The 27,102-nt window shown below is 42.2% G+C and overlaps 1 protein-coding gene across 4 annotated transcripts in view; it reads left to right on the forward strand.

Annotated features, from left to right (window-relative positions):
* The window catches only part of LOC121276887 (multiple PDZ domain protein), a 413,889-nt gene that overhangs the window by 45,206 nt on the left and 341,581 nt on the right, over positions 1-27,102 (forward strand). For all 4 annotated transcript variants that reach the window (XM_041185496.1, XM_041185497.1, XM_041185495.1 and 1 more), the window contains exons 3-6: positions 1,431-1,493; positions 5,159-5,325; positions 19,772-19,996; positions 20,562-20,701. In XM_041185496.1, the coding sequence (XP_041041430.1) occupies positions 1,478-1,493; positions 5,159-5,325; positions 19,772-19,996; positions 20,562-20,701 (548 nt within the window). In that variant the 5' untranslated portion in view covers positions 1,431-1,477. The remainder of the gene's footprint in view (positions 1-1,430; positions 1,494-5,158; positions 5,326-19,771; positions 19,997-20,561; positions 20,702-27,102) is intronic.

The following is a 27,102-nucleotide window of genomic DNA, read 5'->3' on the forward strand; positions in this document are numbered from 1 at the left end:
AGTGAAGCAGCATTTTACTTGCACTTTCCCTCAATTTAGTCTACTGCATTTGTTGCTCCCAATGCGGTTTCCTCTACATTGGAGAGACCAAACGCAGTCTAGGTGACTGCTTTGCAGAACACCTGCGGTCTGTCCGCAAGCATTACCCAGACCTCCCTGTCGCTTGCCATTTCAACACTCCACCCTGCTCTCATGCCCACATGTCCATCCTTGGCTTGCTGCATTTTTCCAGTGAAGCTCAACGCAAACTGGAGGAACAGTACCTCATCTTCCGACTAGGCACTTTACAGCCTTCTGGACTGAATATTGAGTTCACCAATTTTATATCAGGAACTCTGTCCTCCATCCCCACCTGCTTTCCGATTCCTCCCCCTTTTTTTTCCAATAATTTATATAGATTTTTCTTTTCCCACTTACTTCCATTATTTTTAAGTGTATTTCCACCCATTGTTTTATCTCTACCTTTTAGCCTCTTTTGATTCCTTCACCCCACTCCACTCCCACTAGGGCGATCTGTACCTTGCTTATCCTGCTTTCTACCCTTAATTAGCACATTCCTTAGATAACATCACCACCTTCAACACCTCTTTGTCCTTTTGTCTGTGACATCTCTTGGTTATCTCCACCTATCACTAGCCCTCTATCCAGCTCTACTTGTATACCCCCCCTCCCCCCCCGCCCTTAAACCAGCTTATATTTCACCTGTCTTCTATTTTTACTTAGTTCTGTTGAAGGGTCATTCGGACTCGAAACGTTAACTGTGCTCCTCTCCACAGATGCTACCAGATGCTGCTGAGTTTTTCCAGGTATTTTTGTTTTTGTTTTGGATAGGCTAGGGTTGTTTTCCTTAGAACAGAGAAGGCTAAAGAGTGACCTAATTGAGGTGTACAAAATTATGAGGGGTCTAGATACGGTAGATACAAAAGACTTGTTTCCCCTAGCTGAAGGGTCAATAACCTGGGGGTATAGATTTAAGGTGATTGGTAGAAGGATTAGAGGGGACATGAGGAAAAGCTTTTTCACCCAGAAGGTGGTGAGCATTTGGAATTCATTACCTAAATTGATGGTTGAGGCTGAAACGCTCAACTCATTTAAAAGGCACCTGGCTCTCCTTATGATGTGCTGTAACCTGCAACGCCATGAACCAGGTGCTGGAAAGTGGGATTAAAATGAGTTACTAGTTTATTTTTTCTCTTTTTGGCTGGTGCAGGCACGATGGGCTGAATGGTCGCTTTCTGCACCATAACGTTTCTATTGTTCTACATCTGATTAATTATTAAATGAATGCTTAGCAACTTTACATGACATAGAATAGATATGAACTAAAATGAATGGGTCCAAGCACTACAGATTATCAATAAACATAATTGGAATCCCTTGTCTCTGTATTTATGCAAATTGCAAATACAATTATGTGAATTTCCTTTCAGGATAATTTTGGCCCCAGTGAGATTGACTTCACCTTACAATTGGAAACATGTTGGAAGGCTTAGGTAAGAATCATGTTCAGTTGTCATGTTTTTGTAAAGAAAATGGTTTGCTAATTAATTGGTTCTTTATAAATGAGAATGATACATGCCTTTATTCCCAAAACAGGTGCTGACACTGCTTCGGTGCCACTTAATTGTATTCATGGGCAGAAGAGTATAGTATGGGTGAAAATCAAATGCAGTATAGTATTTAGCTGAACTCCAACTCATGCAGGTTCAGCTTCTATTTTATGTGCCCCTGGAAAGAGTTTTGGGGAAGAGGGGTTATATTACAGGCACAGTGTCTCAAAATTGGCATCCTTGGGCCCAAGTACATGCTGGATTTCAGATCTTGCCAGTTTTCTGTTCAGGTGGTTCATCTGGCGGGGTATGATGTTACTTTTGATCACTAACACTGCCTGAGGTCGCTGTGGGTCCTTGTTACAGTGTTTTACTATAACATACCTTCAGTAGGATCGTAGTGAGAAACTCCCCTTAGCACCCTGGTTTTATGGAAGACACCTGGAAGCCTTTTGTTTTTCAGGATGTCCTTTCATGGAAGTTGAAGCTGGTTCTGAGCAAACTAATATCAGAATCTTTTAAACCTGGGCTCGGTGAACTGAAGCTCCTTTACCTCAAAATAGTCGCAATTTCAGCACTGTTTGGAGAGCTTATGTATTGCAGATGGTAGAAACAAGTCTATTTTCCCTTGTTTGTAGACAAAGCAGTCCTTGAGACCAATCCTTCATTTTGCTTATAGTTAAGTTTGTTAATGAGTCTGGAAATCATGCAGCAGGGTCAGGTTGGGCAGATCGGGCCGATCAGGGTTTGGTGGGGTCAAGGGTCCCCCCCAGACGAAACGACAGGCTCGCGAAGCAGATAACTAACCAACTCGCCACCATGCCAATGCAGCAGCACCTCGAATAAGCCAGTATGTTTTGTCACTCATTTAATAGGACTTAAAATTCTTGCATGGCCTACTTTAAAAAAAAAGGTTTTTGGACATTGCTGGTTTTTGAATAGCCAAATTTGAGATGCAGCATCTGAAGCGCAATTGTGTGCAATCTTCACATTTATTTAGGTTTAAGCAATCAAGCATTTTTTTTTTGCTTACAGTTTTAACAGTTTTCAGATTGAGAGAATTTAACTTGAATTTGAAAAAAAAATTCTTAGTTGAGTAGGTGGAGTGCTGTGCTTTCACTCTGCCACCTAATTTTGAATTCAAGTCAAACTGGCTGTAATAATCCTAAAAGAAAATAATTCAGACAGTTGTGACCCAGCTCAAAGTGGGCACAAAAATGATGAATAAAACCAAAATACTTTAGAAATGAGAATAATATCGCCAAAAGGAAGGAAATTAAATTGATAAATACACAGCATTGATTTCTTTCAATGATGTTTGTCGTCTACTGTAATAATATAAATTGTACCAGCTTCTTAATATGTATTATGTTTTAGAGGGGCTATGAAATGGTACTCTGTGTTTTGGGGAGTGAGCTGAATAATAATTACAAAGGCTATCAGCATATCCATAGCAACAACCGATAGAATACTATTTGACAGATAAATAACCCTTCTTAGAAGTACTATTAATTTATTTAGTAAATAGTAAAAGAGTGAAGCTAGTGAGTACTAGAAAGGAGTTATGCTTGTGGAGACAGAGGCCATAGATGAGGTACTTGATGAGTACTTTGCATCTGTCTTCACCAATGAAGAGGATGATGTCAATGTAGCAGGAAAGGAGGAGGAAATGGATAGGATAAAAGTAGAGGAGACACTTAAATTGTTGGTGGCCCTCAAGTAGAAAAGCCACTGGCTTGGATGGGATACATCCGAAGTTAATGAGGGAAGTAAGAGTTCGAAATTGCAGACCTTCTGGCTAAATCTTCCATTCATTTTGGATATGGTGGTGGTGCCAGAGGACAGGAGTATCAAAAATGTTATTTCCCAGTTTAAAATAAGGGTGTTGGATTCACCCAGCAACTGCATTACTAATGTCAGTGATGGGGTAACTTTTAGAGACAATAATCCAAGACAAAATGAATTGGCATTTGGAAAAACTTGGGTTAATAAATGTAAGTCAACAAAGATTTGATATAGGCAAATCATGTTTGACTAACTTGATTGAATTAATTGATGAAATAATGGAAAGAGTTGATGAGGGTAATATGATTTATGTTATGTATATGGACATTCAAAGGTGTTTGATAAAGTAACACATAATAGATTTGTAGCAAAGTTAAAGCCCATTTGGCTAAAGGGTTAGTGGTAACATGGGCAGAATTGGTTTGGGGACAGAAGGCGGTGAATTCCTGTTTTTCAGACTGGAGTGTGTTCCCTAGAGGTCAGTATTAGGATCACTGCTCTTTATTATGTATACCAATAACCTGGAATTGGATGAATTTCAAAGTTTGCTGATGGCATGAAACTTGGAAATGTAATAAACAATGAGGTGTATAGTAATAGATTTCAGGAGGACATAGACGAGTGAAATGGGCATATACATGGCAGAAGGAATTAATATGAAGAAGTGTGAAGTGATATATTTTGGTATGCAGAATGACGAGAGGTAATATGAACTGAATGGGCTAATTTTAATAAACAGAAGAGTAGAGAGACCTGGGGGTGCTTGTACACAGATCTTTGAAGGTGGCGGGAGAATGCGGTTAAAAAAGCATATGGGATTCTTGTCTTTATTATTAGAGGAATAGTGTACAAGAGCAAGGAGATTCTGGCAAAATTTAATAAAGCACTGATTTGGCCTCAGCTGGAATATTGTGTTCAATTCTGAGTGGCAAACTTTAGACTGATTAGGCCTTGGAGAGGGTGCAGAACAGAATTATAGGAATGGTACCAGAAATGAGGCAGTTCAGTTATGTGGAGGGACTGAAGAAGCTGGGATTATTCTCCTTAGAGCAGGGAAAGATAAATGAAGATATGATGGAGGTGTTCAAAATCATGAACCGTTTTGAGAGAATAGACGAGGAAAAACTGTTTCTAATGGCAGTAATATCAGCAACCAATGGGCATAAATTTATGCTGACAGGCAAAAGAACCAGAGGTGGCATGAGGAATCTTTTGTTTTTTTACACAGGGAGTTGTTGCAATCTGAAAAAGGGTGGCAGAAGCAAATTCATTAGTAACATTCAAAAAAGCATTGAGTAAATACTTGAAAGGAAATACCTGAGTTTATGGGGTAAGAGCAGGGAAGTGGGATTAATTGGATAGCTCTGCTAAAGAGCCAGCACAGGGAAAATGGGCTAAGTAGCTACCTCCTGTGCTGAATCATTCTATGATTTGATCATCCAAGTTATCTACCTATGCACTGAGGCCAAATATATAACATTCCATATGGCATATAGAAGTCCCACACTTGCCTCACATTACCAAATATGGAGGGCTTTTTATATTGGTACTCATCTGTTTGCCCTTATTGTTGGAATAGTGACTTCATCAAGTTGGCATTACTATGTTAACATTTGTTTTTGAATGAAATTTGCAAATAATCTGAACAAAGGAATAATAAAACTCACTCCAAATATGCATTTGTGTTCTTTGGAGGATTGGTGAGGCATCAATCAGGCTACATCTGTGTACCATGTACCTACGTACTATATGCATTTATCATTGGATAATATGGATTCATATTATTTTGACAAACTTTTCACCCAAATCAATTGTACTTATAGACACCCAGCGAGCTTTGCAGGCTGTGGAAAGATTACAGGCAAAGTTACGAGAAAGAGGGGATGTGACAAATGAAGAGAGACTGAGCTTATTGAGATCCGTGCTACAGAGCCCACTCTTTAACCAGATCCTGAACCTGCAGAGCTCTGTTCAACAGCTGAAAGATCAGGTAAAAGCCAATGTTGCATGAAAAACATTATTAAAGTTGGTTTATTTTGAGTATTGAATGCATTATTGGTCTTTAGTTTCAGTTCTAACATTAACCATCACTGAGTGCATAGAGTAAGTGCATCTTACTGGTATTGCTGCTGATTCAAACCTAAAATAAACAAAACTGAGATTCTTACCATGAAGAATTGAATATATTTAAGATAATCTACCTTGCATTTAATCTTTATTACTGAAATATATCTCAATAAACATATGAAATGAACAAGCCTTTGAACTGTGAACAAAATGTTTCTGTCCTGTTATAATTTTATGCAAAATCAGTTTCATTTGGTCATTACCTTCTACTTTTTAAAAAATTTCCATTGTCAGGAGGCTGAACATAAACCACTTGCATTTAAAGAAAGAAAGACTTGCATTGTTATAGTGCCTTTCATAGCTTCAGGACATTCCAATAGGCTTTGTAGTCAACAAAGTTCTTTTGAATTGTAACCACTTTTGTGATGTAGGAAATATATGTGCTGATTTTGATGTAACAACATGCTCCACGGTTGAAGGTTAGACTCAAGCAAGAGTAAAGAAAAGTTAAAATCTAATAGAGTTGATGAAAACAAGAATGATGAGTGAGTGTAACTTAGTGAGGAAGAGGATATAACTACAGAGTTTTGGATGAGTTGGAATTTTTAAGAACTGAGCTCAGGAGGATTGCAGAAAGGGAAGGAGTTGCTGAAATCATGGAGAAAGGTTTTAGTGGTATTGGAGGTGAAATTGGAATAGTGACATATCAGCAATAGTAAAACTTGAATTTATAAAGCACTTTTCAACATAATACAATGTCCCAAGGTGCTTCACAGGAGTATTATAAAACAAAATTTGACACCAAGGCCCATATTTTCCCCACAATGCAAATGCTCTCCATTGTGGTGAAAATAGTGGAAATGCCTGGAAGTCCTAAGCACCGCCCTGAACACAGCAATCCCCAGTTTTGTGGGTGTGGGATTGGGCAGGGTGTCTTTTGCGCATGCGCATTTTAAGAAAGTAGCTGGCTATTTAACTCATCAGCTGCCTTAACTGAAGTGGGATTTTGGTAGGCCGGGAGTGTGAAACTTGAAGTGTGCAAATTGGACCAGGTAAGAGCAACTTTGGTTTCCTCTACCCCGGAACTGGGCAAAGGCCAGCAAGCAAGGTGACTGACTAATCGTGCATGGGAGGCAGTAGCAGCATTGGTGAGCACCAACACCCTGCAAAAGAGGACAGCCACCCAGTGCTGAATGATCATCTCTGTTCTGCCAGGGTAAGTCACTCTTCTCATCACTCTCTACTCACACGCTCACAAATCCCTCACACATCTACAGGGATCTCACTCACTGCCAGTTCAAGGGACATCACTTTTCACTCTTTCACACACACCTTCATCTGCCCTGTGGATCGTGTCCTCATCCAGTCCATGACACTACTCAGCACCCACACGGTAGGCGTCCTTCTCATCTGGCCTGGCAGATGTTCTGCTTACACACTCTCCATCTGTCTTCATGCAGGACAAGCTGGCACACAACAAAAGGGAGAGGTTGCAGACTGGTGGAGGAATGCCTGAAATCAAGGACCTCACAGACTTTGAAACATAGAAACTAGTAGCAGGAGTAGGCCATTCAGCCCCTCGAGCCTACTCCACCATTCAGTATGATCATGGCTGATCCTCTATCTCAACGCCATATTCCCACTTTCTCTTCATACCCCTTGATGCCTCTAATATCCAAAAAAATTATCAATTTCTTTCTTGAATATACTCAGTGACCTGGCTTCCACAACCTTCTGTGGTAGAGAATTCCACAGGTTGACCACCCTCTGAGTGAAGAAATTTTTCCTCATCTCAGTCCTAAATGGCCTGCTCCATATCCTGAGACTGTGGCCTCTGGTTCTAGACTCCCCAGCCAGGGGAAACATCCTCTCTGCATCTTGTCTGTCTAGCCGTGTTAGAATTTTATACCTCCTAAAATCTAGTGAATACAGGCCCAGTCGAACCAATCTCTCCTCATATGACAGTCCTGCCATCCCCAGTATCAGTCTAGTGAACCTTCGCTGCATTCCCTCTATGGGAATCCTTTCTTCGTTAGGGAGACCAAAACTGCATGCAATACTCCAGGTGTGGTCTCACCAAGGCCTTGTATAACTGCAGTAAGACATCCCTACTTCTGAATTCAAATCCTCTTGCAATGAAGGCTAACACACCATTTGCCTTCCTAATTGCTTGCTGCACCTGCCTGTTTACTTTCATTGACTGGTGTATAAGGACACCCAGATCCCTTTGTACATCTACATTTCCCAATATATCACCATTTAAACAATACTCTGGCTTTCTGTTTTTCACACTGAAGCGTATAACTTCACATTTATCCACATTATGCTGTATCTGTCTTGTATTTGCCCACACAACTTGTCTAAATCACCCTGAAGCCTTCTTGCACCCTCCTCACAACCCCGCCCAGTTTTGTGTCATCAGCAAACGTGGAAATTTTGCGTTGGTTTCCTCATCTAAGTCATTTATATATATCGTGAATAGCTGGGGCCCAAACATTGATCCCTGTGGTACACCACTGCTCACCACCTGCCATCGGAAAAAGACCCATTTATTCCCACACTTGGTTTCTGATCTGTCAACCAGTTCTCAATCCATGCCGGTATGTTACCCCTCATCCCGTGTGCTTTAATTTTTCTCACTAGCCTCTTACGTGGGACCTTATCAAAAGCCGCCTTGAATTCCAAATACACCACATCCACTGGTTCTCCCTTATTGATTCTACTTGTTACATTTTCAAAAAACTCCAGTAGATTAGTTAAGCATGATTTCCCTTTCATAAACCCATGCTGACTTTGTCCAATCCAGTTAATGCTTTCCAAGTGTTTTGTTACCATGTCTTTTATAATGGACTCTAGCATTTTCCCCACTATTGATGTTAGGCTAACTGATCTGTAATTCTGTTTTTTCTCTCCCTTCTTTTTTAAATAGGGGGTTACATTTGCCACCCTCCAAACTGCTGGAACTGCTCCATAATCTATAGAATTTTGGAAGATGACCACCAATGCATCCAATATTTCCAGGCCACTTCCTTTAGTGCTCTGGGATGTAGCTTATCAGGTCCTGGGAATTTTCAGCCTTTAACCCCTTAGTTTCTCTAGCACCATTTTTTTTTTTACTAATACTGATTTTCTTCAATTCCTCCCTCTCACTAGACCCTTGGTTTCCTAACATTTCTGGGAAATTATTTGTGTCCTCTTTTGTGAAGACAGAACCAAAACGTGTGTTCAATTCTTCTGCTATTTCTTTGTTCCCCATTATATTTTCCCCGGTTTCTGACTGTAAGGGACCCACACTTGTCTTTGCTAACCTTTTTCCCTTCACATATTTATGGAAGCTTTTACAGTCAGTTTTTATGTTCCCTGCCAGTTTACTCTCATGCTCCATTTTCCTTTTCTTGATCAATCTTTTTGTCCACTTTTGGTGAATTCTAAACTGCTCCCAATCCTCAGGCTTGCTGCTTTTTCTGGCAATTTTATATGTCTCCTCTTTGGATCTAATACGATCTCTAATTTCTTTTGTAATCCATGTTTGAGCCACCTTTCCTGTTTTATTTTTGCGTCAGACAGGAATGAATAATTATTGTAATTCATGCACAGAATCACCCAGCTGGACGGCGATGATCTGGACCATTCCTGGGCCGATGGTGAGGTCGGCAGTGCTCAAACAGGTAAGGATCCAGCAGTGCAACATCGATCAGACAATTACTATGACTTACTGTTGTGAGTTACTTCCCTTGTTCCGCAGTCCCCTGTCATGCAATAATTATCTCTCCTTGCTTTCACAGGCACATCTGGGAAACTGCTGAAAGGGTCCATGACCCATGTCCTCGACTCAAGCCACAAAGAAACCTCAGAAGAGGAATCTGATGACAACCTCATTGAAGACCCGTCACAGCGCTCACCCACACCCTCCGCCAGTGCAGAAAGAGACACCTCAGTGGGACCTGTTCTAGAGTAGCCTCAGGATCACAATCTGGAGAATACATTGCACTGTCTGATTAATAGCAAGTGGCAGCAGGGAATTCCCAGGTTTCCATCACTCAGAGGACTGCGGGAGACCAGAAATCTGCTGTGCCCTAGTCAGACGAGGAGCCTCTGCACTCGATCATACCTCAGTTGCTGGAGCTGCAAAGGCAAGCTCGGGAACATCAGGAAGGCATGTCCGTTGAACTCTTCCGATTACAAGGCACGATGGAGAAGTCCATCTACCTTCAGTTGATAGCACCAGCATGTCAACACGCTGAGGCCAACACTGGTAGCATGGTGGACACCATGGAGACATTGACCCAGGACATCGGTCCTGCACTGCTGCGTGGGCTGAACTCCATCACTGATGCCATAGTTGGCCTCCAGCCGTGTCAACGCAAGAGGGATGCAGGAGTCAGCCAGGGGCCCTCGGGCATCCATAGGGAGGAGGATCAGCAGGTGCACATCCTGGGCCCATCCACTCAGGTCACATGGGAGTGTCTGGCCCATCTGAATACCCTCTTCCTGTGACCCCAGCAGCTCCAGCTCCACAGGATGGTGCCACTGCCACACTGCATGGCCCTGAAAGAAGGCCTGGGCCCTCCAGAGGACGCCCATCAAGGTCATTCCAGACAGGGCATAGCAGTTAGCAGACTGCCTCCGCCTCCGCTGTGGATATCAGGGAGCATCGAAATGTAGCAGCAGGGTTAGGAAGGTTAAGAAGATATAGTTGTACAGCCTGGACATGGGTGTTAATCACTTGTACATGATGTTCAATATTGTAAATAAACTCCCAAGAACGTCTCCTTGCCCATGGCTCCTTGTTCTGATAAGCAGTGCTCGTTTCGCTCAATTTGAAAAACTTTGACCCTGCACAAGATAAAGGCAAATGTCTCAACCTAGGGCCTCTTCCCTGTGCTTTGTGCAACCTTCCCAGTACACTGATGGTTTGCTTTCACTGGACATATCAGTCATGCCTGCACCTTGATGGGGCTTATCATTGCTGGCAGAATGTCCTGGGCCAGAGGCACAGAGTTCTGATATTCTCCCGCTGTTCTCTCAGCACCTTTGAGGTGCGACTGGCCCCCATCTCACTAGCATCTGTGTCTGGTGATGGTGTGGTCCTGAAGCATTTAGCGCACGAAGGATGCCATAGGATCAGGAGAAGTTAAAGTATCCCTGCTGCATCTCTATGATATGACTGTAAGTGAGCTGCCATCAGCCAGACAGGAGTCAGACATTCACATAAGCTGTGTGAGGATCTATGGAATGTCCCCACTGCATGTGATCATCATCTCCCTGGAATGTAGGGACTGTGGGCATTCGTTGTGTCTCCCTGACAGGAGCCTTATCACAGAGGGTATGTGCACTGCCATCAGCCAAACTGGAGTCAAACTTACGCAGATGGAATGTGAGGATCTGTGGAGTCTCCTCACTGCTTGTCATCGTCATCCTTCATGAATCTAACAGTTATGAGGGCCTTTTGAGCTCGCGTGCCTCATCTGGCCAGTGCGATGGCCTTACCGTCGTCTTCGAGGACTACCTCACCCTCATCGGGGGAAACGTGCAGCTCCTCCATTGCCTCCTCAGCCAGCTCCGCTCCGTGTTGCAACAACAAATTGTGAAGGGTGCAGCAGATGATGACGTTATGTGACACCCTCTGTGGACTGTATTGCAGGACTCCAGCAGACAGGTCTGGGCATCGGAACCTAATTTTCAACATTCTGATGGCTTGCTCCACCAAAATGCGAATTCCAGCACTAGCCTCGTTTTATCTTCTCTCTGCTGTACTCTGAGGCTGCCACACAGGCATCATTAACCATGCCCTCTGCGGGTAGCCCTTGTCCCCAAGGAACAAATCCTTCAGCCCTTCTGGACTCTGGAAGACGTCAGGGATCTGAAACCTACTGAGAACTTCGGAGTCATGGACACTCCCTGAGAACCATGCGCAGACCTGTAGGATGAGTTTGTGGTGGTTGCACACCAGCTGAACATTCAGCGACTAAGAAGCGCTTGCGGTTGACATAGTTGACCGCATGTTGCCATGGATATCTGAGTGCCATGTGAGTGCAGTCAAGGGCACACTGTACCTTTGGGAAAACTGACATCTGGGCAAATCCCAGCCACACTTGCTTACTGACTTTCCTGATCCCGGGCAAAATGCACAAAGTTGCATGCCTTCGCCAATATGGCTTCCGTGACCTCCTAGATGCATTTGTGCTTGGAGGCTTACGATCTCCCATAGAGGTCACCTGTGGAGCCCTGAAAGGAGCCACAGTAAAAACTGAGCATTGTGGTCACTTTCATGGCCACTAGTAATGGATGCCCTCCATGTCTCCATGGCATCAAATCCTGCAGCAGGTGGCAAATGTGACCGACCAGTTCCCTGGACATGTGCTGTTTTCGACATGGCTCTCGGTCACCTGCAGGAATGATGAGTGCTGTCTATAGAACCTGGGTCTAGCTATGCACTCACTAGCAATGGTTCGCTGTGGCTCTTCAGTGGCATGCATAGGAGCCCCAGCCGCCCTTTCTTCTTGACGGTGCTGCTCTTCCCTCTATCCAGCCAGGCACCTCCGTCGCTGTCTTCTCCTTCATCTCCTCTCCCTATAAGCCATGAGGCATACAGCTAGGTCACCAGGTTCCATGGTCCTGCAGGATGAAAGGGATAGAGACGTGTGGGTTAGTATGGGTGTATTAGGAACCTCTCTTAGAAATCTGAAGGCCTCTTAACACATCTCGGCGAGTGCTGGCCAAGATTAGGATGGCCAGAGTTTAGTGTGCTGCATCATGCTGTCTGAAACCTCACCCACCACTGACCTATTCCACCTGACCGATTGGCGGCAGCTTTGCCGATTGGACTGCATGCTATGCTCTCAGCTTAGGTCCACACATCCTCCGAACCTTTATGCAAGGCTGCACTGTTCGCTTCAACTGTCAGGGAGACTGGTCCAAACCTGACTGATGACACTGCAAGGGGCTGAGAGTGCCTCCACCAGTGATTGCTCCATGGCCAGCTTTTGCAAGGAGATTGTACAACTTGCCCAGTTGTCCAGTGGTTCTGCAGCGAACTAAAATGCTCATTAATTTACAGTCTGTGCCCAAGGGGTGAAAAGCTCTGGAGCGTTTGGTGGCACTTCATGCCTCTGCGTTGCTTGACTGGGCAGATAAGCTAGAGGCCCGACTCCATGCATGTCAGCAACAAAAACAGAAAGTGCTGGAAAAACTCAGCAGATCTGGCAGCATCTGTGGCGAGAGAAACAGAGTTAACATTTCGAGTCCGTATGACCCTTCTTCAGAGCTGAAGAGAAGTGGAAATGTAGAGAAATTTATACTGTTTAAGGGTGGTGAGGCAGGTGGAACTGGATAGAAGGCCAGGAATAGGTGAAACAAAAGAGGGATTGACAAAGATGTCATGAACTAAAGCACAGAGGGAGTGTTAATGGTAGTGGTTAGTGCTGAAAAAAGTGCTGAGAGTGACATAAAGATAAGAAAGCAGAATGTGATAACAGAACAAGGGAAGCATTTTGTGAAAGAACAACATGGAACAAGTTACAGATTGCCCTGTAGGGGATGGGGTGGTGGTGGGGAAAAAAAAGGATGGAAAAAAGGATAGAAGGGGAGATAAAAGGGGGATAAAGCCACGGATTAATGAATAAAAATAAAAATAAGTGGATAAAAGTAAAAAATAAGTGGATAAAAATGAATTAGCAAAAAGGGGATTAGAAAAAGGGGGTGAGGATGGAGGAGCGAGTTCATGGTCTGAAGCTGTTGAACTCAATGTTAAGTCCAGAAAAGTGCCTAATTGGAAGATGAGATGCTGTTCCTCCAGTTTGCTTTGGGCTTCACTGGGACATTGTAGCAGGCCAAGGACCGACATGTGGGCATGAGAGCAAGAAGGCTTGTTGAAATAACAAGTGACCGGAAGGTCTGGGTCATGCTTGCGGACAGACAGGAGCGGTCACCCAGTCTGGTTTGGTCCCCCCGATGTAGAGGAGACCATAAGTGAGAATTTTAGCAGCAGCTGAGTTGGGCACTATTAGGAAGGTGGAAATAGATGGCCCTACTGATGGCATAGGTATGTCGTTGGAAGCTCACCTTGGGGTCAGATATTCTGTCTAGATTACAAAAGATCTTCTTCAGTCTCAGTTGTCAGGGAGAGGGATGGACTCATTGGCTAGGATAAAGAGTTTGTTGCGGGGACTGAAGGTGATGTCTTTGGTCTTATATTGGAAGAAAGTTTTGCTCATCTGGTACTGGATGTCAGACAAGCTGTCTGACAATTAAGAGATAGTGAATGGTTCGCAAGAGGTGATGGGGCAGTAAAGTTGGGTGTTGCTGGCAATGTATGCTCTAACTTTTTTAAGGTTGCATTGGTGATTTATTTAGCTGTGTGGCTTAAAGAGGCAAACTTGTGTGCCACCTGTGCAAGGATGTTTGGGTTGCTCTGCATTCCTGCAGCATCCCGTGAACATTCCGTCACCAGCATAAATGTGAAAATTGATGTTGTTTTTGAATGATGCTGCCGAGAAGCAGTATATAGATGAGAAATAGGAGAGGGACAAGGATAGATCCTCATGGGACATCAGAGTTAACAGAGTGAGAGTAGAAAGGGAGCCCATTGCAGTTGATTCTCGGGCTGCGATTGGATAGCTAAGTGGAAGCAGTAGCTGTGGTGATAAAATAATGCAGTAAAAGTTAAGGGTTGAGCAGTACATTGTTATGCTGTCAAGTTGAGTCTGTGTTAGCAGCCAGGAAAGTGGATGGGACTGCAAAAGGTGACAGGATTACAAGTTAAGGTGCAAAATTTCTACTGGGGGTTAAATAAGATGGATTCAGTCTTGCCAGTATTAAGTTGCAGAAAGCTCTGGCTCATTATTATCTAAGTCGATATAACTACACAGGGGGAGGGCTGTGGTCAGAAGGGCACCGTTGTACACTTGTTCTGGCTGTATCTCCTGTTCTCGCCATTCTTGATGGAGAACACAAAGACCAGGCAGTCTAGCTACAGAGAACCCCCGCCCAGTGCTGGAGAGAAAGCTGTCCTGCCAAATATAGGCTGGCATATCTCCTGCAATTGTTTGCCTAATTGCTGTATGGCAGAGTGCAGCTATCTTCAAAGCATCTGTGGGACACACACTAATCTGCATGTATAACATTCAGCTTCTACATTTTACATGAAACTTCTATCTGAGTGCACCACCATCTGCTCCATTTCCTGAAAAGTTTACTTACAACTGCTCATTCACACCCAGGGCAAAGCAAAGCTGTAACTCAGTAAACTAGACTTCCTGTTGAGCCAATCACATTTCCTGTCTTGTCAAAGGCTTATTGTTTTAGAAAACTTAATCTGCTGTAGCTATAATAAGATCACGTTGGCAATCCAAATTATTTGTTGCTATCGGTTGATTAAACTGTGATCTATTCTCAAATATTCAACAACAGGGCAGAAAACTTCCATTTTTTGGTGCTGACCCCATTCTTATATATGTCCTCAAATGTAATTAAAGACATGAGGGAATAAAAGACCCAATTTACATTATTTACATAGATAGAGCCTTTGATGACTCTGATTCATATAATAGTCTAATTTACCTCTAATTCTGGCCAATTTATCCCTGATTTTGGGCAAAAAAAGTGTTTAGGATTGGGTGTCATCATGTTTCTGCATCTGTGTAGCTCCGCTATTTCCTAGTGGCCAAGTATGTGCATCGCACAGTGCACCCATGGATTTGTGGGCAGGCATATATTTAAAAAAGGTGAATGAGGGGAATACGTTCTCCAACATATTTTTCAGCATTTGCATCATTTGAATCCTGGATGCCAGTGTTGACAGTTAGGTTCAGACATTTCTGCAGTCAGAAAAGGAGCTGAGGAAATTTTTGAGGATGCTTGGGCAAACACTAACAAAGCATAGTATTAAGAAAGGCACAGATGAGTCAGCAAAATTTTAAAAATTTTGAGGACCGGAGGGATGGCCTGTACCATTGTGGAAAACCTCAAAAGTTCTGCTGTTGTATTTTGGCAAGGCTCCCTGGTGGAATATTTTTAAAGCTGAGTTAGATAAATTCTTGATTGACAAAGGAGTCAAAGGATTGAAGGGGTATGCAGGAAAGTAGAGTTGACACTACATGCACATCAGCCATGATCTTATCAAATGTCGGAGCAGGTTTGAGGGGCTGAATGGCCTACTGCCGTTCTAACTTTTATGTTCGTATGTACAGCAAAATGTAAGTGACCCCAAAGTTTGATCAGAGATGCACCTCCTTGAAAAGCATCTCATTAGAGATGCTCTAATCAAGAGAGAATGTAAAGTTCAAGCCAGTTTGTGTATTCCATCTAAACAGGCTGCTGCCAATCAGCAAGAACCAGTTTAAAGTGAACCCTATACTGATACAACTAAAAACCATTCATGGAAAAAAAATAGAATCATAGAAAGTTTACAGCACAGAAAGAGTCCACTTGGCCCATGTTGAGATTTTGAGACTAAACAAAACAAATCTCAGATCTATCACGAACAGATTTTAACATGGGTGAAATGCAATATATTTGTTTTTTCTCCCTTATTTAATTTCCCTTCAATTTTTCTCTCGTGGAAGCAGCCACTTGTGTTGGGGTGCAGTTCAAAGAGTTTCTATTGGTTCTGTGATTGTTAACTAATTACTGTTGAATGATTCGGATAAGCAACCTACCTTATCACTTTCTATGCCTTTTGTATAGATGAAAGGTCAGGGTTTATTTGCTTATGGTCACTTGTGTAAATCTCTTTGTGTAATTGGAACCTCTCCACAACACTGCAGAGGCAACCCAAGTTCCACTGTCCTCTGTTTTTCTCGGTGCCATCCGCAATTGATTTTTGGTTACATTTTTGAAATAGTTTTGTTTACTAAATTTTTATATTGTGACAGTGTAGATAAGTTTCCATTAGTAGCATTTTACCTGTATGCAAAAAAGTTCAATCATCTGGATCTGCATTGAAAAGTGGAAAATAATGAAATACAAAGCTACAAAGTAGAGAATAAAATAATCCTGAAGGTGGATTCTACCTTGTAAAATGTATGGAACTATTTTTTATTTGTATTGTTTGTGCCTTATTTAATTGCTGCTGAGAGGAATTTATTTTTTGACTTTTATTTTTAGCTCAGAGGAGGAGGTTATTTGGCCAAAACAAAAACAACAACAGAATTACCTGGAAAAATTCAGCAGGTCATTTGGCCAATTGTGCTTTTACAGGCTCTTTGAAAGAGTTACCTAATTAGGCCCACTCATGTGATCCTTCCCCATAACTCTACCATTTTTTTTCTTTCCAAAACGGAATTGAATAAATGCTGGAAAATTATCATATCTGTTGCCACGACCCTTTCAGGCAGTGCATTCAGATCATAGTAACTTGCTGCTTAATATTTTTCCCCATCATGTCACCTCTGGCTCCTTTGCCACAAACCAGGGTCCACTTCACCCCTTCTACCACTGGAAATAGTTTCTTCTTATTTACGCTATTAAAATCCTTCATGATTTTGAACTTCTTTTTGAAATCCCTCCTTAAACCTCTCTGCTATAATGAGAATAACCCCAGTTTCTCTGGTCTCTCCACACAGCAGGAATCTCACATCCCTGATATTGTCCTAGAAACCTCCTCTATGTCTTCTCTAAGGCCTTAACATCCTTGCTGAAGTGTGATACCCAGAATGGACACAGTGTTTGATGAAGCTTTAGCATAGTTTCCTTTTGTACTCTATGCCTCTATATATACAGGATCCTGTATGCTTTTTGAATAGCCTTCTCAACTTGTCCTGCCATCTTTTGTGTATGTGTTCTTCTGTTCCTGCACCCCGTTTAAATTGTACTATTTAGGTTATATTGCTTCTCTTCATTCATCTTTCCAAAATCCGTCAGTTCACACTTCTCTGCATTAAATTTAACCTCCCATGTGACTGCCTATTTCTCTAGTCTATCAATGTTCCCCTGAAGTCTGTTACTATCCTTACTGTTTACTACATTTCCAAGTTATGTAGTATATCTTCAGTAACTTTAAAAATATATGTTTGGCTTTTTCATCAATTTAACAGGTGTGAAAAAATGCAACGAAATATACTAAGTGCCAATTTCATGGACTAGCTAAGGATTGTGTTTGACTGTTTAAATGCTTTGAAGATTGTTGTTAGTGCCAGCTTGATGCCAGATCATGAGAATGATACCTGAGAGTGGGTTAAATTTTGAGGGTAGGTTAAATAAACCTGCTGTGTATTACCTTGAGCTAAGAACAGTGAAGAGCGATCTAATTATAAGGACATAAACAGGAACCAGTGTAGTTCGTCTGATCCCTTGAGCTTCCTCCGCCACTCAGTAAGATCATGGTTGACCTTATACCACTTCCCCACCTGATCCTCTTAGTATCCTCCAAAAAATCTTTACATTGCTAAAGGGATTTGATAGCCAGGATACAGAGAAATGATTTCTTCTACAGGGAGAAGCAAAGGACATAACCTTAAAATTGGAGATAGGCCATTTAAGAGAAAGTACTTGTCCATCAGAGGACAGTGGCAATCTGGAACCTTCTCTCCATTTCATAATCTCATCTGTGGCTGCTGGGTCACTTGACAGTTTCAAGACTGATGACAATAGATTTTTGTTAATTAAGGGTATCACGGGATATGGATCAAAGGTGGGCAAATGAAGTTGAGGCACAGCTCAACTATGATCTACTTGAATAGTGGAACAGGATCAAGGAGTTGAATGACCTCCTCCTGTTCCTATGATTCCATACCAATCTGTTGGAGCTCAAGGTCATTCTCCTTTCGCTTGATTTTTGATACTGTCGATGTTTGAAAGAGGAAGAAAGAGGAACTGATAATATCCAGTTTGTTACATTTAGACTTTGTTTAAATATTAAATCATGGGGATAGCAATGCAAGAGAAGTTACTATCTAGGTGAAGGATGCAAGGAATTTAGTTTACAATCTAAGTGGAATTCCTATCAATTAAACCTGTTAAGATAAGACACATTCCAGACATTATTTTTGACAAGTTGAATACCGTTTGTAATTTCTGTTCTTAGCATCACTGCACATTTCATTCTTTGATGTGTAACTTGGGAATTTTAAAGAACATGCCCAGAAAAAAAATTGGACCTACTAGAGGGAATTTACTACAACTCTTATGATGTGTGTATAGAAAGAAAATTACCAATGCTGTTGATGGTTGTTCAGCTCTTCTCAACTTCATGGAGTTACTATATGGGAATCCATAATGTATGAATTGGAACAGACATAAGTTGTATATAAATCTATAGGACAGCAATTAATCCTCCGCACTCTTAAGTACAGCCTAATACTTAAGAAAGAAGAATGATGGCTGTATTGGTAAAGCTTGGTGCATTGGGAAACCTAATGGGAAGCTTGCCAGAAAACCCCTGTTCAATGTCAAGGAGCACAGAGGAATCTGGCATGAACTTGCCTCAGGCCTTTGTGCAGAGCTTCCAACCCATTCTTCCCAGCATGGAAGAGATGACCAACTTCAATAACACACTTGAGGACTCGCCCATGATGCACAGTTTGATGGCTGAATCTTGACTTCCTTAGCAACGCAAGCAGTTTCCACCAGAGGTTGAACTACAGAAGAAGCTGGGACTGAAGTCATGCAAGATTAACTTGCTGCCATGCAATCTCAGAATGTTTTTGTGTAAGCTCAATTTGCTGCTATGCAAGCTCAGAGTGTTGCCATCATGGCTGCAAATATCAGTGTTCAAAGAGGTTTTCAGGGTGTCACAACAGTCCAGTAATCTGTGCCTCAATAGATTACTAGAATTGCTGAAGCGTTGGTCAGCAGGAGTGGCAGTGACTCCATGGGGCATGAACCTGCTGTGCCCTCAGAATGACAGCATGTGTGCACATTTTTGCCTTTATCGTTGCCTATTAACAAATCAGCCCAGGCTGCTGCTGCCCATGCTGAGATAGTGCCTTCTGAAGCTTGACCTTCTAAAGTCAGAACTCTTGGTTATCTTCAATTTAAAAAAAATTACATTTATAGATATTTTGCTTGTAGCTTTGATTTTGGAGATGAAAAGCAAGTAGATGTAGACGCACCCACGTACGGGATCTCTGAATGGAATTTAACAAAGAATGAACTAGTTTGCTTTGGATTAGTGCATTAGTAATAGCAGCTATGACTGGAATGGGGAGAGGAGTTTTGTTTGCTGTACTCAGATGAGCTTTGGTATTTGCACTTAGAATTTTTTGCCTAATGACACACATTTCTGTGCTAAATGTAGAATTCTCAAGGAATTTCTGAACCATGTGTGCTTACTTTTTGTGTCAGGACATAGTGGGATTTTTGAATTTGTGTGCAATGGCTGTTGCCATTTGTCCAGTTACTTCTGTGACATTTATACTTATTTTAAATAGGTGAACATCATGCCACCTGCCACACATCCAAGCATTGATCTTTCTCAGGCATCTGGCTCACCGGTTACTTCAGTTGCATCACCATTAAATGAATCGTACATGATAGCTCAACAGAATGGAAGTAAAGAAATTGAACATGAAATTGCAGTGCAGCCTGGCTCTCCTCATGTTAATGACAAGCCATCCAATGAAGAATTTGAGCTGATTTTGAGAAAAATGGCTCAAGTAAGAGGATGATTCAGTGTAATATTTCATTTTATTGTTAGACATTTAATGACCCATTTAATGTATTTGTTTCAAAATTATTTTCCACATAATCTCATTTTAAAATGTTCATGCATTTACTGATTAGTTTTTCCTGTTACCAAGTTTTTGATTTCTATTACTTTTTATTACTATTGCCTTGTATTAGTTGATCCTTATAACTGGAAATGTTGAAGGAAAAGGAGACACTATTGATAGCAGTTTCAATATAAAGTATTCCCTCATCTTTCTAAATGAAGGTGTTAATCTTATACCTGTTGGGTGTTTCTGTTTTCCTGCCATTCCAAATGTCGTTCACATCCTGAGCATTCCACTAATGAAGTTGTTCGAAATGGCTCCATGCATGAGATTGATCTGAACATGACCAAACTAAAATATATCCTACAGTTGAACACTGCTTTGCCATTAACAAATTTTAAATATAGGTGGACATATCCCTTTTGACGAACTTTTGATTTGGATATAAATTTTTGTGTGCTAGAAAGGATACTTCTGCTAATAATGACCAGAATCTCCCTCCCACTAGGGCCGCTGTATTGAATACATAAATCTGATGAAACCTGCCAGTGATGGTTTGGGATTCAGTGTTGTAGGACCGAAGAGTGAACAGAAGGGACAACTGGGGATCTTTGTCCAGGAAATCCAAGAGGGCAGTGTGTCAGCAAGGTAAGAATTTTTAAGAGGTTGCCTTCAACATTAGATCATAACTACTGACTACTAGTTCTTAAAAATATGCTCCTCGTGTGCTCGTCAAATTTGCTGAATAATCACCCAAATGATATAACTGGAATCTCAGTGATTTTCTGTATTGGTATTTTAGGAATTATAAATACTTAAAGCTGTTTTTTTGTAATTAATTTGCGACTGATTGAAATAATTATTTCACTACATAATTTTGCCATCTTACTTCAGATCTCTGCTAGCTTTGTTCTTTGCCCCTATTCCTTTCTCTGAAGGACTTCCATAAGGCTTAGCTGCAAAATAAAAAAAAAACAATCAAACATTCAGGAGCCAAATTGATAGAGACTTAATGCAGTTAATAGTTTGCGGTAAGGTGACAAAAATTGCTGAAAAAGTGGAAAAGAAGACTTATAACCAGGGTTTCAAATAGTAACCATTGAAACACAAATGTGAGGTTGAACATAAAATAAATTCTAAAGTGACTGCAACAATGAGTATTGAGATAAGGATATGCACTTCTTCACTCTCAATCTTCCACATACTATTGGAGTGGGTTGGCTATAGACCACACTGGCCTGTGATTGAAATCACTTAAGAAATTACCTGTGATATTTTAGGTACCATATTTTTAGGAAGGTCACCTCACTTCTATGAGGTATGCAAGATTTGGCATTGCCTTGAAATGTTAGTTCGTTTTTTCCCAACTTAAAGGAAATATTTGTTCTCGAGCTGTTTTTAGTTTGATGGTTTTTTTTATCAGTTTTTTTATTCTTTTCAGCACTGGTGGATTGCAGGAACAACCTGCTTTGGTTTTGAGCACTGTGAATTAATACTTAAGATGCATATTTTCCACGTGTGGCACTTTTTTTTGTGGTGTCTGCTGTCGTTTCTTCGCTTGCATTAGACAAGATTGTTTTCGGAGATTAAAGTCTAGGTTTTGAGAGACTTTACCACCACGCTTCTATGGAATTAAGCTGTTTACACCTGTTTTTGCTGGTCAGCTCATGAGGTTACTTTCAGCTGTAGATTTTGTCAGATGTAAAGAGATGAACATTGCATGCAAGTTTAAGACTATCTTCTCTAAGTTTAGGTGAATGAGAGGTGATCTCATTGAAACATCAAATTCTTAAGGGGCTTGGCAAGTTGATGCTGGAATGATATTTTTATTGGCTGGGGAGTTTAGAGCTAAGGGTCATAGCAACAGAATAAGGGGTCAGCTATATAAAGGCTCATATAAGGTGAATCCTTGGAATTCTGTATCCCAGAATTGTGGAAGCCCTGAAGTTGAGTATATTCAAGTCAGAGATCAGTAGCTATTCAGTTACTAAGGGAATTGAGCAATATAGGAATAGTGTTGAAGATGTAGCAAGGGGCCAAATAGCCTACTCCTGTTCTTACTTCTTATATTCTTATGTTAAGTCAAATTTAACAACAAGGGAACTGAATTTTTGAAAATCCTTTAAGACACTCAAGTTTTGCCTTTCATTTTTAGTTCCCTACCCAACCTTGGAAAAGATTAATGAGAGGAAAGCCAAATTGCAGGTATAAGAGTGCAGGTAAGTAATAAAACAGCATGGCACCTAGCCCACTCCATTGCCATATGATGGCTGTAGAAGTGGGGCAGATGCTCAATTAAGTTGCAAATGGAGTTGCTCTCTGTGCCACACCAGTTGAGCCATCATCATAGATCGGAAGTCTTATTACCAGGAAACATCTTACGATGTAAGCACACCAATTTAACTTGAGTTTACTTGTGTGCATTTGGCTGCTTCTCTGGTTCTGAGTCCAAGACTTTTCCTCTTTCTCCTCTGTCTTTTTTCCTTCCTTTCTCTTTAGCTGCTCTACCCTCTCTCTCCTTCCTTTCCCTGTTCCTGGGCACTCTGCCCTTCCAAATCTCTACCCCAAACCTTCAGCACTGCTCAACATTCCAACTCCCCTGCTACTGCCCCAGACTTGCCTCCCTCTCAGATAAACCTACAACTTCACTTGGTGCCTCTCTTGGCATCTTCTGAAGGGCCCATTGTGGCACTCGGCTGCTTTTTTATGAGCAAGCATCTCATTTGCCCATCCTATTCTGGCTGATCTTGCTACCCTGTGTGCCCACTGGGAGACAGCCTTCCCAATCTCCTTTCCCTCCCACTCACCCCTTAATGTTAATCCTGTGAACTGTACCAGTGAATTGGCTATCATTGTCCCTCTCTGCATCTCCTTCCAGAAGGTCCATTCACTTGTTGACAAGGCCCTACCATCTATCAGCTTGTTGTGAATGATTGCATCACAAAATAGCCTTGATTATATACCTTCTATACCCTGCCCAGCCCAAACCACCACAATGGCGTTGTGGCTCTTATCACCAAATCACACCTTAGCCTGTCCTCATATTACTTTGATACCTTCTCCCCTTTGAATGTCTCGCCTTGTTTTGCTTCTCTCGCCCCTCATTTGAAATCCTCATTTTCAACCCTCTATCCAAGAACCACACCTTCTCACAGACATCTTCACCTTTTTCTCCTTTTAGTCTCTGCATCGCGTGATTTCTCATCCTTGGTGATTTCATCCTCCATTTAAACTCCTCATGCTCTCTTTCCTCACTGATGATACCCATCTCTACTTGATCACAACCCCTTCACTGTCTCTGATTTGTCACACTGTCTGACATCCAGGAGTAGATGAACAACAATTTCGTCCAACTAAATGTTGAGAAGACCTCTTAGGCCCCCACCACAAACCCTGTTTTCTAACTGTTCATCCTATCCAGCCCCCTGCCAGTTGAAGTAATTTAGTTTGATCCTGAGATGAGCTGTGAAACATATGTCTGCTCCTCTAAGAAGACTGCCTACTTTCACCTCCATAATGTTGCCTGACTTCCCAGCCACCTGAGCTAATGTGCTGCTGAAATCCTCATTCATGCCTTTGTTACCTCTCCTCTAGAATTGACTATTCCAATGCTTTTCTGGCAGGCCTCCCATCTGCTATCCTACATGAACTTGAGCTCATCCAAAACTCTTCTGCTCTTATATTAATTGGCCCAATTCACCTATCACCCCTCTGGCTCCGGTTCAACAACAGCTCGATTTTAAAATTCTCGTGCTTGTTTGCAAACCTTTGGCTCTCTCCATCCCTGTAACCTGCTTCAACCCTGCAACCCTCAGATCTCTGCCCTTCTCCAAATCTGCCAATTGCACATTCCCAATTTTGATTGCTCCGCCATTGATGGCCATGCCTTCAGCTGCCTAGACCCTATGCTCTTGAATTTCATCCCGAATCCTCAATGCCACTTGTCTCTCTCCTCCGTTAAGATGTTCATTAAAATTTACCTGTTTGACCAAGCTTTTAGTCATCTGTCCTAATATGTCTTCAAGTGGAACAGTTCCAATATTTTGTCTGATAATACTCCTGTGATGTGCCTTGACATCTGACGCATTGCAGGAATTCATTGAAATTTCTGGGTTGGAAAGCCTTTAAGGAGTGAAACTGCACAGCTGCTTTCCTAAATACGTGAAAGTCTTGTGTTCCCAGGACTGTTTCTTAGAGTGTGCCTTCACTCATCTGGACCTGAACTTTCTAGCTGTCAGCCTTCACGGCACCAAGGAAGAGCAGCAACAGAAGGAACAACACCAGCAGCAAGAACAATTCCAAGCAGCAGCATTTCCTCAGCTGTGTGCTGCTCCACAGGAGAAGGGATGAACACAGAGCTCCAGCTTGAAGAGAGGTGAAGCCGCAGAACAGTGGTAGAGAGACAGAAGATCGGCTTTCCAGACATGGTGGACCACCAGTGCCTTAGGAGGTACGGATTTTCATGGCACATTGCTGCCATCTGGAAAAGATCTCTTTTCCAGTGACCAGGTGGACATGCACTGCGAGTGGCATCAAGGTCGCCACAACACTCAATTTTATTGCCTCCGGCTCCTCCCAAGGATCTGCTGGTAGCATTTGTAAGATTTTACAATCTGCTATCCACAAGTGCATCTCCCATGTGATCATTGCGATGTTTGTCAGAGCTGTCATTTATATCCACTTTGCTGTTCATGAGGACAGTCAGAACCAGAGGGCTTTTGCTTTGCTACATTGGCTGAATTCCCAAAGATAAAGGGAAATATAGACTACACACGTGGCAATCAAGGTGCCCTCATTTTCTACCAAACATCTATGTCAATCAGAGCATTCCTCTCCATCAGTGTTCAGCTGAAATGTGACGACCAGAAGGTTTACATGCATGTATGTGCAAGATATCCTGGAAACTGCCATGATATGTTCATTCTGTGCCAGTCACATCTCCCACAGATCTTCGCATGTACAAGTAGAGTTCAAAGAGCGGGTTCTTGGAGTTGAGACTACTCTCTAAAGAACTGTGAGGAGTTCTACCACTGATGCAGAGGAAAGATGCAACCAGAGCCAGATGAGCTCAAGGGTGTTCATAGAGCAAACCATTGGGTTGCTGAAGAAGTCACTCAGTTGCCTGGATAGATCTGGGGGGGCCCTTAAGTATATATCAGCAAGTGTCTCCAAAATGGTGGCGGTTTGTTGTGGACTGAGCTGCAAAATGAAGAAAATGAGCATTGCTCTGCATCCTCGGAGGAGGAGATGCCTAAAGCCACTTATCCAACTACCAGAGAAGCCAGTGACTGACGGTTCAGGCACTGTATAAATAATGGATGCCTAATGACCTCATAAACTCTTAAGAAATTAATTGAATATTATAGAAAAGGTGCTCTCTTTCTGTCAAGAGAATTTAAAATAGCCTGCCAGGCTGACACAGAGACATTGCAGGCTGTTGTCACTACCAAGAGCATGTAGCACAAGGCCTGGTAGAAGACATTTCTAAGCCTGATTCCTAAACAAGAGATAAGCTGTGAGATGATTTTGTGAACTGATTGAAGAGAAAAAGGAGGGATTTACTTTGTATATCTGTCCCTTGCTGATTGGGCAATTGAAGAAGTGTATGGCATGAGAAACCCACCAGCTCCCTAGAAATAAGTTACATATGAGGGAGGGAAGACTTTGGACGGAAAGTAGCTGTCTGAGATCAAACACCCTGGTTAGCTCAAGAAGACCAAGAATGGAAGAGACCGTTACTGCCAGCTGTGGAGATCAACATTACTCACTTCGTCAGCCCGCTCGTCCAATTGGTTGACCGTTCAAATGGAAATGTGAGAAAGTGCCTTGAGGGGGAGGAATGAGTGGAACTTCAAAGTGTGTAAAAGTAGGGAACTTCAAGGCTGGTAAAAGTAGGGAAAATCCCAAGATATTCTATAAATATATCAATGGGAAGAGGATAACCAGGGAAAGAGTAGGGCCCATTAGGGACCAAGGGGCAATCTATGGGTGGAGCCAGAGGACATTGGTAGAGTGTTGAATGAATACTTCACATCCGTCTTCACCCAAGAGAATGAGGATGAAGGTAACGAACTCTGGGAGAGAGACTGCGAGGATCTTGAGTAAATTGATATAAGGAGTGACAAGGTATTGGACGTGTTGGCAGGCTTAAAAGCGGACAAATCTCCAGGTCCGGATGATTTGTGTCCCAGACTGCTGAGGGAGGCAAGTGAGGAGATTGCAGGGGCTCTGACCCAAATTTTTAATTCCTCTCTGGCCACAGGGGAGGTGCCAGGGGACTGGAGAACAGCTAATGTGGTTCCGCTTTTTAAGAAGGGTTGTAGAGATAAGCCAGGGAACTATAGGCCAGTAAGTCTGATGTCAGTGGTAGGGAAACTATTGGAGAAAATTCTGAAGGAGAGAATCTATCTCCACTTGGAGAGGCAAGGTTTGATCAGAGATTGTCAGCATGGCTTTGTCAGAGGGAGGTTATGCCTAAAAATTTGGTGAATTTTTTGAGGAGGTGACCAGGTGTGTAGATGAGGGTAGTGCAGTTGATGTAGTTTAAACGGATTTCAGTAAAGCCTTTGACAAAGTCTCACATGGGAGACTTATAAAGAAGGCAAAAGCACATGGGATACAGGGTAATTTGATAAGGTGGATTCAAAAATGGCTTAGTTGTAGGAGACAGAGGGTGATGACAGAAGGATACTTTAGTGACTGGAAGCCAGTGTCCAGTGGCGTACCACAGGGATCTGTGCTGGGTCCCCTATTATTTGTCCTTTATATAAACGACATAGCTGACTATGTGGGGGGTAGGATTAGTAAGTTTGCGGATGACACAAAGATTGGCTGGGTGGTTAACAGTGAGGTTGAGTGTCTTGGGCTACAGGAAGATATAGACTGGATGGTCAAATGGGCAGATAAGTAGCAGATGCAATTTAACCCTGACAAATGTGAGGTGATACACTTTGGAACGAGTAACTTGACAAGGAAGTATTCAATGAACAGCATGACACTAGGAATTTCTGAGGAACAAAGGGACCTTGGCATGTGTGTCCATAGTTCTC

The sequence above is a fragment of the Carcharodon carcharias genome, chromosome 4 (genome assembly GCF_017639515.1).
Source record: "Carcharodon carcharias isolate sCarCar2 chromosome 4, sCarCar2.pri, whole genome shotgun sequence".
NCBI lineage: Eukaryota > Metazoa > Chordata > Chondrichthyes > Lamniformes > Lamnidae > Carcharodon > Carcharodon carcharias.